The sequence below is a fragment of the Carassius carassius genome, chromosome 32, assembly GCF_963082965.1.
Source record: "Carassius carassius chromosome 32, fCarCar2.1, whole genome shotgun sequence".
Taxonomy (NCBI): domain Eukaryota; kingdom Metazoa; phylum Chordata; class Actinopteri; order Cypriniformes; family Cyprinidae; genus Carassius; species Carassius carassius.
In genome coordinates this window covers 16,628,569-16,643,689 of record NC_081786.1, presented here as the reverse complement: position 1 = coordinate 16,643,689, position 15,121 = coordinate 16,628,569, and the positions used below count along the sequence as shown (strand labels likewise).

Genomic DNA, 15,121 nt, shown 5'->3' with positions numbered 1-15,121 from the left:
CTTTGATGTATCACAATGTTATATTTCTCAGCTTTTAATTATTTTCAAAATAATTAGCTGTGTCAATTTGTTATTGTGTTACTGGAATTGTTGCCTTAAATGCAGATCAATGGCTGACTGAAATGAATACATTGCAAAAATGTGCATGTATTTGGACTTAATTTGCGTTGCGTTTAAGAGCAACACCTTTTTAAATTCTTTTACTGAAAATACTTATCATAACCATCATGCTAAGAAAAATATGGTGTTTTTGTGTTGGACTGTATGTTTGTACCCCACTTTAGTACCCTATCACTGAAGTTTAACATTTTCTTGCAAAACTAATCTTTGCTCACAGGCTTTATAATCTTCACTTATTACTTACGTGTTTTTTTTTTCTAGTCACTGTCTTCAAGAAACTTTATCTTGGCGATTTCTTCCTTTATCTCAACCAGCTTTGCAATGTCTGGTCCTTTATCTGACAGTCTCTTATTCTGTCATATTTAAGAAATGCTACATATCACTTTATATTAACACTGAAATGTCGATAATGCATAAATGGTCTATTTAATTCCATGTCGCTGTATTTGTTGCTAATATCTCTAACATCTCAAGTTATCCTGATGCATCTTCTTAAATATAGTATAATTGACTATTTAAACATTTTAATCAATTTTATAAAATTAACACCATGGTAAACAATAATGTTGCTTCTCCAGTGAGCTGAAAGTCTTGCTGTGGCTACCTGCTACTGTAAGAAAAAAAAGATTGCGACATCTCACAAAACACAAGAGGGCAAAATGTACATATTTACAAAATGTGTAAATATCACTGATCTATAATATAGAAAAGTGGAAAATATGAGAAACGTGAAGAACTTGCTGCTGAATTCTGTAATTTTGAAAGTTCAATAAAAAAACAACAACACAAAAGGGCGGGGCTAAAGGCATCCACGGCCTTCAGCAATTGGCTGCCTCGAATCACGTGTGTAGTTGTCAAGATGGCGTCTCCGAATGGAGGTAAATTTTAATTCCTCTTTTCTCTGGTAACATTATTTGTTATCATACTAGTGCACCTGACCGATTAAACCTTATAAACTGTTATGCTAGTCAGCATACCCTCTTAAAGAATTGATTAATTCAGTTTCAAAAAAGGCTTTTCCCTCGGAACAGCGTCATAAAATTGTTTAGTCAGTCATAACAAGCTAACTTACGTGTCAAGCGACATCGGTTACTATATTAAATATTATACGAAGTTATTGATGCAGCGGATATGTGGAAAACGTGTTCTTTTTGTATCTCGCTTCTATTTTTAAATATGTATTTTTTTGTTTTGTTTATTTTAACAAGCATTGCTATCCAGTGCAGCTAGCTCAGCTGGATCACATCAATACAAACACAACCTAACCTCTCCTCTAATGTGACTTCTCAAATAATTACATTATTTCTCCAGAAGTTACAGCATTTAAACTTAAACCAGTGTCTGAACCAATGTTGTAATAAATGGCATCTGTAATTTATTTATATATAAATATATTTATTTTTTAGATGGGGACTTTGAATCCTCGCTGCTAAGTTTTGAAAAACTTGACCGAGCTTCACCTGACCTTTGGCCGGAGCAGTGTAAGTTTCAGTGTCTAATAATTATTGATTTGAACTGAAATAACATATTATAAGATGTAACATTCACATGTTTCCAAATAATACCCTAATGTTTGTTGAAAAACAAGTACGTTTAAATATTTTTATAATATTTTTTTTCTTTTCTAATGTACCCTTGAATTTTTTTTTTAAGTCCCATGTACTTGTTTAACATTTTAACAGTACCAGGTGTTTCTGAATTTGCTGCATCCTTCAAAAATGTGAGCAAAATACCAAATTATACAAATGCAAATAAATTATTTTTTAAAGTTTGCATTCAGACATGAAATTGAGACTTCTGTTTGTTGTTCCAGCCAATCACGAATTCTCCGCCCAAGTGGATGGCTGAACTGGAGTCAGAAGATATTGAAATGTTGAAAGGTATGTTGCCTCTTTCATTAAACCAAAACAAATAAAAACTTTTCGGTGTATACTTTTAGCATGTTTATGTTATGGACCTGTCTGAAACATGCTTTGTTAAATTTAAAGAGCTTAATATGGTTAGACAAATTGCAATATGAATTTAGAAAAGCAGTGGTATTATTATTTGTGTGTGTGTCTGTGTATTATGATGTTTTCTTATTTTTGGCATTGGCACTACAAACATCAATCTTCTTTTGTTTGTTGTTGTTTTCAATTAGAATTAGGAAGTTTGACCACAGCTAATCTGATGGAGAAGGTGAAGGGACTGCAGAATCTGGCTTATCAGTTGGGTTTGGAAGAATGTAAGTAATCTTAGTTTCTTTGAAACCTTAGATCATCTGTGCACTAAGTGGCTTGTAGACTTTTTAAATCCTCCACTAGATGGCGATATTAGCCAAGAAGTGCTGCTATTAACCATTTGCTCCTGCTGTTAGCTTCATGATAGAGGTTCTTTAAAACATATACATTATTATAAATAATCTAGCACCTAAATCCTCTGTAACGTACCAGAAAAGTGACTTATTTATTTATTTATATTTATTCAGTTATTTTAGTTGGTAAGTCCTAAATAAATCCCCACTCTATATTTAAACAGAACTGGCTTGTCCCCCAGTAGCTCTGAAATGTTTTTTTCACAGAATTGCTAGATGTAGTATTAATCCAGACTGGCAGGATTACAGAAAAGAGAAGTGTTCTGAAAATGGGCATCAAATGTACAAATATTGTGTAATTTGTAAAGTGAGTAAGTGAGTTCTGACATTTTTATCTTTTCGTGGCATGTTCAGAATAATCCCTTAGCAGTCTTCCTTTCAATGAGAAACTAGGGTGAATCTAGTTAAATCTCACACTCAAAACTATAAGCAGTCTGCTTGAATTTGCAATATGTTGAACAACTTTATTCTGAACATGTTCAGACCTGAAATATTCTTCCCTGTATTACTCTTTTAAATTGATATTTTTAATATCACATCTCATGTTTCTAGTACGTTCACCGTTTAATATTGAAAACATTTGTCAAGTGTCAACTCTCTAGGGTAAATGTGCCACTTTTATGTACAGCTTCCATGTTGCTTTTTCTATGTAAAAATGGCATTTTTTTTACAAATAGAAAGGCCTGAGTCTGTTCTGCCTGTATTTAATATCTTTGACTTTGCACTCAGTATGCTTTCTAGCAGTGTAATAAGTCAACCTAGATGTCTCCACCCTCCTGTTATTTTGTCCTCTGCTTGTTCATGTTGTAGGAATGCAACGCTCCAAGACCTTTCTTCATTTTAACAGGATAAAAATTAATTTCCCATGTTGAAAGCAGGTCTTTTCCATCTAATATATAACCTGTGCACCACAAAACTGTGATTTAGTGTGAGTTTGATTGCGCATTTGTTTCTTATATATCTTTGTCTATACCCACCCACTGGTTACCTTAGTCTCTGGTAAGACTTGGTCCTGTAATGTGGAAAATATACTTGTGAAGTGATGAGAGGTCGCCTTGTGAGCTCACTGCTGATTTGTAAAATCTCCATCAGGAGAGAATGATTAAAGTCGGCTCGTTCAACCAAGATTATGCCAAACAAAATTTGTCACAGCTTTATGCCATTGAGCGAAATAATAGTCAGCTGCATGAGCTCCACAAGTTTAGCATAAAACCGAATGATCATGTTCTCAAGCATAATTTGAGAATGATCCAATGAGCATTTTGTGCTTTATTGGGAACAAGAACGTCTGACCATCAGTTGGTGTTCACATGATCGATATAGTTAGATTAGTAGCCTAGAAAGTGCAAAATATGAAATATAATATTCATTAACCTGTGAAGAATTTGAAGAATGGCATACTTCTATTCAGGACAATTTAAACTGGTCAACATTTTACAAAAATATGGTTTTAAAATAATAATTACATTTGAAATATATATATATATATATATATATATATATATATATATATATATATATATATTTTTTATATATATATTTGTATTTTTATTTTTTGTAAAAAAAAATTTACACATTAAAACATCCTGAAAATTTTTTATCATAGTTTCCAAAAATATATAGCAGCAAAACTCTGTTTCTTGGGCAGAAAATGGGCATGAATGATTTCTGAAGGATGATGTGACACTGAAGACTACAGTAATGATGCTGAAAATTCTGTTCTTTTAAATTGCAGTAATATTTCACCTGTTTTTAATCAAACTAATTCAGCCTTGCAGAGCCTAAGAGATGTTATTATTACAAAATCATAAAAAACTATAGTGCACATCATAATGTTTTTTTGTAGTACATAGTTCCAATTCAAAATGTGGTCTCTGGCTTTTACACATTTGCAGATTATTTAAAGACATGTAACATTAACACAGAAGAATTTGTCTTGCTGTACGCCACTCTGTGCTTGCATCAATTGGTTATATTACAGAATAGCGTTCTGCGTCCTCTCAGTATTCTATAATTCAATACGGTAAAGGTATTTTAAATAAGCCTCCTGGTATGTAAAGCCTCTGCACTGGGGAGGAGACTGATATGAAATTACGATTCATATCATTCGGCTCAGAGCAGCATTTAACGTGGCGCCCTTTAATGTGGTGTGGTTTAATTTTCTTCCTTCTCCTAGCTGTCAGGAGAAGCCTTGTAAATCTGAGCTACTTTTTCATCATGTTTCTTTCTCTCTTCAGCACCTTTAAACGAGCTGACGAGAGGTAGTGTTAGGAGACGGGAGGGTGAGGAGGAGGAGGAAAAAGATTTACTGCACCTTTGACACGACGGCCATTAAACTCCTGATCTGGTTAATGGGGATAATGCAATCAGGCAGTGAAAAGTCACCCCAAAGGCAAGGTTATCAGCCACACATTTGTTTTAGATATTTATTTCGACCTTCAGGTACATGCAGATGCCAAGTCTTTAGATGCATTAGACGCGTATGTTTGGAATGAAAATATGATCAACAGCAGCATAAATTAAGCTTTGATTAATCGTGTACTTATGTTAAGCTTAAAATGTATAAATAGGAGTATATTAAGTATCTTAATGGTTTGATCTTTAGTGGATCAGCACATTTTCATTTGGAACTGCTACATGAGGGGTGCGACCGTAGCCAGATAAGGATATCATGTGCATGTGTGTGTATTTATTTGTGTGTGTGAGCGTGACATGTGCCACACCGGTCTCCTTGGGGACGTTTACCCCTCCTCTCCTAGCTGAGTGACGCTGATCAGGGTCGTTGTGGGAGGGCCTGACGCGTGCCTAGTACCCATCTGCTTGGGGCCGTGATGAATGCTGCTGTCGGGGGGCTGCTGAGCATGCTCATCCAGCCCCTCCGCTCCCACAGGACCAGTCACTACACTGATAACTACTGTTATTGAAGGTAATTGAATGGAGAGTGTTCCTCTGGGACAGCCAGGCCTCAGGCGATGCTGATGATATCTCCAATTCCACTGCGGCGGCTTGCACAGATGATGTAACACACTTGTTTCTACTTGAGTAATAGTGGGGTTTTTAAATGGGGCGTCGGATAATCTGGAAACATCTTGTAGGTCTAACAAGATTTCTATTTTGTGTGTTTAGTAGCAAAATAAGCAGCAGGATCATAGAAAAATGTTCTATTTATTATTAATAGTGCCTATGGGTTTTCAAAACTCCCTAACCCTGAGGATTAAACCTAATTAATATCTCAAACTGTGCAGCTTGTTGAGAAGAGGTATATTATTACTATTGGGATTTAGCTATGTAACTTTCAAACTTCTTTGTAATTGTATAGAAAAACACTGACAATCATCCTAATATCATTCCGGCAAGTTTTGTACAGTAAAGTAGCACTCAAATAAATATAGTTAGTTTAATGTTTCCCTGGACCGATATCTTGATTGTTGTCTATTACAGATGCTACGATAGGAGCACATACGGCACAAGAACAAGTAAGAGTGTCCACGATAAGGAAACTGAAGTCTTAAAAATCTAATACAGTACATACAATCGAATAATGTGCCATGTTTTTTTGTTTTTAAAAGTTACTGTTTGTATTTATGGTGGTTTCATGTGGTTTGTGTACCATTATCAAGAAATGACTCTAGACATGTCATGTAGTGTAACTATCAAGTCAAATATAATAGTTTGAGTATTAATATTTATATAGTTTGCACATTTCTTTACACTTTAAATACATGTGAGTGTGCATATCTTAATCATCTTTTTCGAACGCATTAGTGTTATATTTAGTGTTATAAAATTGTTATAGTGTGTGTGTGTGTGTGTGTGTGTGTGTGTGTGTATCTAAGTATGCATATTATGCATATATATATATATATATATATATATATATATATATATATTACACTGTATACTGTGAAGTATGTATACAGTATACATAATTATTAATTTATGTTTTTGGGGAGTTGCACCACATGACATTTTACAACCCGATCTAGCCTTGCCACGTAATAAAAGAGCCGAATTATCTGATATTTTATCCGACCTAGACATGCAGTCATAAGGGTCTGCAGAAGTCCTTTCTATGATGTCAGTTTCTTCTTTTTTCTACGTTTCTGCATTTTGGTCATACCACTTTTTTTTTTTTAACTAAAGTTAAATATAATTGTAAATGTTTTGAAGTTTAGAAGTTCAAAGCTTTGCTAAAATATTTTCCCTAAGAAACAATACTAAAAGATCATGGAGAACTATTTTACTATTTGTTTGTTAAATGAAGTTCAGTCTATTAATCCTATTCCCTGCATTAAAATGTCAGGAGAGTCATTTTTGACAACCTTAAAACTTCAAAAATATCTAAAATTAAAAAAAAAAAAAAGAATATAAATGAATTTGAATTTAGACATTAAAAAATGCACATTACATAGGAAAAATATTGAAGTAGTTGTATGTATAATTGACTATATTTTTGAACAATTTAATAGATCCTCACAAAAACGTGGTGTCATTTCACTGACCCATACATGGTGCTTCATACAGTAGTAAAATGCATCATGCTAAAAGTTAAAGATTCACAATTAGGAACAAAACTTTGGATCGCAACATCCAAGAACCTCGTGCTGTTCAGTCTGTTCTTGCACCCAGTATGAAGGTCACACCCGTCCAGCACTAATGGCCCCAATGTTCACCGCCTCCTCCCCTAGATCAATCTCTTCTCTATTAAGCGAAGTGTGTGTCGCTGAATATGATTGCAGTGATGCTACCCTACCCTAGTAATGTGCTTCCATCAATCCATCAGAGACACCCGACCGCAGGGGCAAGCAGTTATGAAGTGCTGCTCGATGACAGGCTGAGCTGGGGGAAAGCTCTCCTCCACTTTACTCTCCTCTGTCTTCCTGTCCTCTCATTTTCCCCTCCCTCACACACTACTCCTGCTACTCCTGCTGCTTTATGGCCATTACAGTGCCTGACTTAAGAGGGGAATGTTTGTGGAATCACATTCATTTCCTTAATTTCTTATGATGACATTCAGACCTTTCGACCGCGCTGATACATCCGAGCTCAGCTCAGATTTGGACCAGCGCAGCGGGAGAGTGGAGGAAATTCATCAAACTTGTTCTCCCTTCTCCGTTTTAGCCTCCACCTCTGTCAACAGATCGGAAATGACACCTTATTTCCATAAATACATTAGGAATTCATTGGATTTTCTTTCCTAGCTAATCATAGTGCCTGTGTGAAACCTTTTAGGCTTTTTAATGAATGAATTTTGACTGATTGCCTATTAATAAGGACTCCTCTTGAACAGGGATGGCTGGCGTTCTTGAGCGCGTGTGTGTGTGTGTAATGATTCGTGGTGTCAAACGGTTAGAGGGAGGGGTGAGAAGAGGAGAGCTCTCGGCTGGGACATTAAGAGGAAGCAGTGGCTCCCTTGGGAAATCACTCACCATGTCTGCATCTTAAATATCTCTGTGAAGTATCAATAAGTAGGTAATTGAATTTTGAACACAAACATGAGCATCAGGTGTATGTGTTCCAACGCGTGGGGCGAGAGGGTGGGTTTGTGTGCGAGTGTGTGGCTGTCCTCCCCCGTCCCATGAGGTTTAGGCAGCGAGAATGGATGTTAAATCTATTAAATAAAGATTACTCCCTGTAATAGCCAAGTGACAGTTTCAGATGCGCAACAGGGGCACGATTAGTGTGTTTGACTTCTAATGAATGTGAATTGGGGCAGTCAGCTTTTGGAGAGAATTCAGTTTAAGGTCCATTTTCTGCTTTGGCTTAAAAACAAACCATCATGTCTCTAGATGTGCTTTAATGGCCTCTAAAAGATGCTTACATCTCCCAAGATAAAAGTGCATTCATTACAGTTATACTGCATTGATTTTGAAACAGAAAAGCTTAATGGTAACATATAATTGATCATATTAATGTGTTGCTTGCAAACCTATGCATTTATGATTTAATATACATACATGAGCTCTCTCTCTCTGTGTGTATATATACACTATATTTTAACTCTAATATTTTAATTAAAAATTATAGCTGTAATTTTACATCTATAATGTTAAATGATTCATCCTAACACTATATTAATTTATGAATCTATTAATGTTAATAAATAAAGCCATATACATATACATTCAATTATACAAGTATTAATGATATTACTGTATAATATATAATACATGCTTTATGATGCATGTTATATATTACCTGTATTTTACATTTTATTATATATTTTAACAATATTTTAGTTAAAAATGCATGTAAAATACATGTAATCTGGATTATGTCATCATTTTCCAAATATTAAGTACTTGTAGAGTATATTACATTATAAACTATACTATTATATTACAGTATATAACATGTACAGTTTAACATACATATGTGTATATATCAAAAACATGTATAGATGTGTATATTTATCTAAGAAAACCAGACATTACAGTTTGTAACACTTTAATTCTGCTCATGTATCAGCTCACCTGTGTTAATGTAATTTTGCCTATTAACTCATCACGAGGCATATTTGCTTCATTCAAATATTAATGAGTGAAAATACAACATCAAGAAGATAATATGGCCTCTGGAATCCATAATATGCCATTTAATATGGACGTCACCGGCAACAAGCTGCTGATTAACTAAGTACAGAATTAGTAATTGACCTTTCTAATCAACTAAACAAATCTCTAACTCCTGCTAATCAGTATTGATCTGCACCGTCCAGTGACAGCACCAGCTTTGTGCGTGTGTTAATGCTCATACTTTTGTGTGTGTGTGTGTGTGTGTGTGTGTGAGTGAGGCTAGCTGGCAGGACCCTGTACACTCCCCTTTTTAATCTAACTCACTCAATGCAAATCATTTCCCCTCTGCTCTGACGGGAATTGAGGATAAATGGAAATCTAATTAATGAGTGGATCAGAGGGGTGCACTCTGGTGAAGGGGTCTCATAGGAGAATTCTTAGCCAGACAGACTCCTGTATTGTTTTGAACAGAAAATGTGACTGAGATTGGGCGAGGGGTAGTAAGAGTTAGAGTGGGGTTGTTAGTTCAGCTATGACGAAGCTATTTCCCCGTTTGTGGACCCCTCCAGAAACCAGTGGCCAATTTAACAAAGCGTTAGCCGCCCTTTAAACCTGGGATTAAGACACACATTCACTTATGGAAGTACTTAAGGTACTAATCTCTTACAGTGTGAATGCTTAATGACTGTATTCTCTTATAATGCCTTCGTTACTTAAGTGTTTCACTTACAATATCCGTTTTGTTAATACACTGAAGATTAGGTTGCATTTCTGGCTTTTCTCCTAGCTTTCTCAGGAATCTAATAATCATGAGTCAAGTGTTCATGTGTCTACTGTTAAACAAGATTCATGAGTCTTGAATATGCCACGGAAAATATAAATAATCCAACTGCACTTCATTCCTGTGAATTTACCCCAAAATATTATTGAGGGTATTTCGTAACCTTTAATTCATGTACAATGCATTTTTAATGTATTGTATCATGATTTTTTTGTGTGCTTGTTAGATGAGCTTGATTTAACACTGGTTATGATACACAACATGTTACATTCAATGTATGTGTGTGATGAAAAATGTCAATTAAAGCGAATATTAAAATATTAGTAAGGTATGTAGTAGAATATATTAATATTTTTATTGTACTGATATACAGGTGAATCTCAATAAATTATAATGTCGTGGAGAAGTTAATTTCAGTAATTCAACTCAAATTGTGAAACGTGTGTGTCAGTGCACACAGACTGAAGTAATCTAAGTCTTTGGTTCTTTTAATTGTGATGATTTTGGCTCACATTTAACAAAAACCCACCAATTATCTCAACAGATTAGAATACTTTATAAGACCAATAAAAAAACAAAAACATTTTTTGTGAATTGTTGGCTTTCTGGAAAGTATGTTCATTTACTGTACATGTACTCAATACTTGGTAGGGGCTCCTTTTGCTTGAATTACTGCCTCAATTCGGCGTGACATGTAGGTGATCAGTTTGTGGCACTGCTGAGATGGTATGGAAGCCCAGGTTTCTTTGACAGTGACCTTCAGCACATCTGCATTGTTTGGTCTCTTGTTTCTCATCTTCCTCTTGACAATACCTTATAGATTCTCTCTATGGGGTTCAGGTCTGGTGAGTTTGCTGGCCAGTCAAACACACCAACACCATGGTCATTTAACCAACTTTTGGTGCTTTTGTCAGTGTGGGCAGGTGCCAAATCCTCCTGGAAAATGAAATCAGCATCTTCAAAAAACTGGTCAGCAGAAGGAAGCATGAAGTGCTCCAAGATTTCTTGGTAAACAGGTGCAGTGCCTTTGGTTTTCAAAAAACACAATGGACCAAAACCAGCAGATGACATTGCACCCCAAATCATCACAGACTGTGGAAACTTAACACTGGACTTCAAGCAACTTGGGCTATGAGCTTCTCCACCCTTCCTCCAGACTCTAGAGCCCCTTTCACACTGCCATTCCGGCAAATATACGGGTAAAGTGTTCCGGCAATTGTTCCCGGGTCGCTAGATTTTGCACTTTCACACTGCCAGTGATTACCCGGGATATGTGCATGCTTTCACACACAACCCGTAAAGATCCCGTAACGACACGTGACATCAGGGCGTGACGTGTAATGTACGAGTCGAAAACGTTAGGCACGTTATACTTTCACTGAAGCAAGTGAACGATCTCGGCGTCAGCACGGAAAATGAGGAACTAACTGATTTCTGCTTCATTACAGTTTGCAAATTCTTTTGTCGCGAACGTTGATCAGCCGGTAAAAGAGTCGCGCGATAACGTTTTCACAGGCGACCCAGCAATGTTCCGGGTCCGACGTGCAGTGTGAAAGGGGCTTAGGACTTTGGTTTCCAAATGAAAAACTTGCTCTAATCTGAAAAGAGGACTTTGGACCACTGGGTAACAGTCCAGTTCTTCTTCTGCTTAGCCCAGATAAGACTCCTCTGACGTTGTCTGTGGTTCAGCAAATTCCTCGACAAGTCTGTGTGTGGTGGCTCTTGATGTCTTGACCCCAGCCTCAGTGCATTTCTTGTGAAGTCCACTCAAATTCTTGAATCGATTTTGCTTGACAGTCCTCATAAGGGTGTGGTCCTCTCAGTGCATCTTTTTCTTCCATACTATTTCCTTCCAATCAACTTTCTGTTAACATGCTTGGATACAACACTCTGTAAATAGCCAGCTTCTTTGGCAATGAATGTTTGTGGCTAACCCTCCTTGTGAAGGGTGTCAATGATTGTCTTATGGACAACTGTCAGATCAGCAGTCTTCCCCATGATTGTGTAGCAGGGCTCAGGAAACCTTTGCAGGTGTTTTGAGTTGATTAGCTGATTGGGATGTCAACATATTCTAATTTGTTGAGATCGTGAATTGGTGAGTTTTTGTTAAATGTGAGCCAAAATCATCACAATTAAAAGAACCAAAGACTTAAACTACTTCAGTCTGTGTGCAATTAATTTATTTAAATACACACGTTTCACAATTTGAGTTGAATTACTGAATTACTTTTCCTCGACATTCTAATTTATTGAGATGCACCTGTATTTTTGAAATATTTTACAATATTTTAAATGTGTTTTCTTTTGTAGGGTCAGTAAGAGTTTTATTTATTGAAAGAAACATACTTTTGTAAAGCAAGCTTGCATTAAATTACAATTACAAAATGACATCAAAGGTGTTACAAAAGACATTTCAAACAAATGCTATTCTTTTGAAATGTCTATTGAGATGAAAAAAATCCTCAAAAAGTGTATTATGGTTTCCATAAAAATATTAAGCAGCACAACTGTTATCCAAACTGATAATAGTAAAAAAAAAAAAAAAAGTTTCTTGAGCAAAAAATCCACATCATATTGATTTCTGAAGCATCATGTGACACTCAAGACTGCAGTAATGGCTGCTGAAAATTCAGCTTTGGTGTCACAGGAATAGAAAAATAATAATTCTATAAAAGTCTATAAACATAGAAAATAGTTATTTTTAAAATGTTAAGAATTTTTCACAATATTACTGCTTTTACTGTATTTTTGACCAATTAAATGCAGCCTTGGTGAGCATAAGAGACTTATTTCAAACCTAGACCTGTATTTGTTCAGTTTTATCACCTTATATCCTCTTGATTTGCTCATTTCTTTGACTTTTCAAATCCAGTGTTTTTAATATTTAATTAAGATATTTGAAGAGACAATATGAAACTTGTTAAACAATCTGAATCCAGGTAGCATCAAGTTTAATCCAGCGATAGACAGCTGAAACTTGTTCCTGTCATTAAGATGCCACACAGGGCAGCTCATCTAAATTACAATCCTCCACATTATTTCATTAGCTGCCGCCCAACACCATGGCTGACCCTGTTCCTCACACACATCCCTTGCCGGCTGAAAAACACACCCAGCAGCTCATCAATGCCTGTGTCAGCCTGACCACAGATGGGGTCATAGCCGTTACACCTCCATTTCTAAACCACCAGGACAATGTCCTGTAGATTATGTAGATGGAGCTTTGAGAATGAAGCTGAAAAAATGAGTTAATTAGAATAAATTTAATGATGTGCATTTTATTTACTCTCCCTGATAAAATATGCCATGCAAAGTTACTTTAATCTGTGTCTGATATAGTTTGGAGACTGTCTTTGATATTACAATAACCTATATTTTTCCTTTTCCAGCTCGAGAAATGACAAGAGGGAAATTCCTGAACATCTTGGAGAGACCCAAAAAGTGAAGATGATTGTGAGCTTGTAAGGCAGAAAACAGTAGCATGATGCACTAAACGCTTTCCCTGATATTCAACTGATTTGGGGTCAAAACATCATGACACCACATTGTTTTTTGTATATAAGTTTAATTTCTTTAAATGACAGGTGCGGAGTAGAAAGGATAGGATATTGGTGTGCTTTTCAGTAAATGTTCATAAATGTATTTATTTTTCGCTCTACAGTTGAATACAATTTGTTGAAAAAGCAATTGGTTGTGGTCTTGTCTACATACCCCTCCTAGATGTTTTTTGTTGTTTTTGTTTGTGTTCAACATTTTAAAGATGCTTTTGGCATCAGCTAACGCAGCTTTGTTTCCTCTTGGCCATCCAGTGACATTTCCTAAAAGTAGCTTCCATGAAACAATGAGGGAGTTCATGAAGTAGCATTCAAACTTTTAATTAGGGCAATAACTTCATGCCTGTGCCACTCCATCGACTGCTCCATTAACGTCCCTCTTTTGCACCAGACATGTAAAAGGCTTTGACATGAGAGTGCTTCCACAACAGTGCAAGGCCATTTTTGCTGTTTAATGGGAATTGGAAGTTTTGAAGGCCCCCTACACAAAACATTGCGTAAAAATAATATTGCTCATTGTCATCCCTGTTAACAAGAGTTGACATAATTACTAGGGCCATTTCTTCTCTAATTAGCACACTTCCAGGGACATTGGCGCAAACGGTCCGGGAGAAAAGGGAATCAGACAGGCATGCTGAACGGCAAACAAAGAACGCTCTGGCGAGCATAATTAGGTGAGACAGTGGCCAGGACTGTTCTCGGCTGGAGATGTCATACAGGCTTCGGCTGCGGTTGGCGAGTGTTCGCTCCTGCTCCCACCAATTCTTAGAGGTATGCCTCTCCCCCAGTGCCTAATAAGCCCCTAATTGTATTTCTGATTCACATGGAACGAGGAAACTGCAGTTAGACCCTGCAAAGCTACTGCTGTTGTCTGATCCCACTCTGGAGGACCCAGATTTGCCCAGTTTTTTTTTTTTTACTGTCTAAACAAGCTTTTTTTGTTGAAGGTTTAACCCTGTGTTGCTCTTCAGTCACTTTTGATCAAACTGTTTATAGTTAGATTTTTTTTTAAGATGACCTTAATCAGATTGGTACAAAACTTAGTCAATTTTGTGCCATTGGCTGTGAAACCTCAAAAATTGGACATGATTGGAAATGGCAAAATAGTTGTAAACAAATATGAAAATACAGAGAATTCAATTCAGAGAATCTGCAAATCTGTCACAATGCTGGGAAATAAATGGACAGCAATGATCTTATAAGCAAACAACTGTAAGTAATATTAACAACATGAACCTACTGTAGGGTTAGGTTTAAGGTCGCATGTAATTGACCCTTCGCTGGAGCTTGACTGACAGGTGATCTGACCAATCATAACGAAGAATGCGGCATTTTGTCAGACAAACAAATTGGTCAGGAGAGTAATATTAGATTAACTTCAGTGGATTTCAATTTGACGTCTTTCCGTGGTTTAAATAAAATACCTTTTGATATTCATTCATTTTTATTTCATGCTTTAAATAAATATGAAGAGACATTTAGTTCACGTGCCACTTGTAGTGAGGTGTGTTAGTGATCTGTCATGACACAAAGAGCCACAAAATGATATTTATTGTTTGAATTTCTCAAAAAAGTGAAAGCTAAGACTTTGTACTTTATTTAGAATAAATTACATTTTGAAACATTTGTAATCCGACTACAGTTACTTGTTTGGTCATTATATGATTAAATATTATTCACACAATAGCAATAAATTAGTCATAATTTATTGATTCTCTTTAATTCCTCTTTTTTTTAATCTTTTAAATGTTCCTATAGGAGCCTACCGCTTGTATACATCCAATTTTGTGGCCATTCA

General features: G+C 36.0%; 1 protein-coding gene across 1 annotated transcript; it reads left to right on the top strand.

The window, feature by feature from the left end:
• Positions 1-928: 928 nt before the first annotated feature.
• Positions 929-13,438, top strand: lin52 (lin-52 DREAM MuvB core complex component). The gene is made up of 6 exons (XM_059521068.1): positions 929-998; positions 1,527-1,601; positions 1,803-1,840; positions 1,934-2,000; positions 2,261-2,344; positions 13,159-13,438. Exons 1-6 carry the CDS (start codon positions 980-982, stop codon positions 13,212-13,214), a joined length of 339 nt encoding a protein of 112 aa, XP_059377051.1. The 5' UTR covers positions 929-979; the 3' UTR covers positions 13,215-13,438.
• Positions 13,439-15,121: the final 1,683 nt, after the last annotated feature.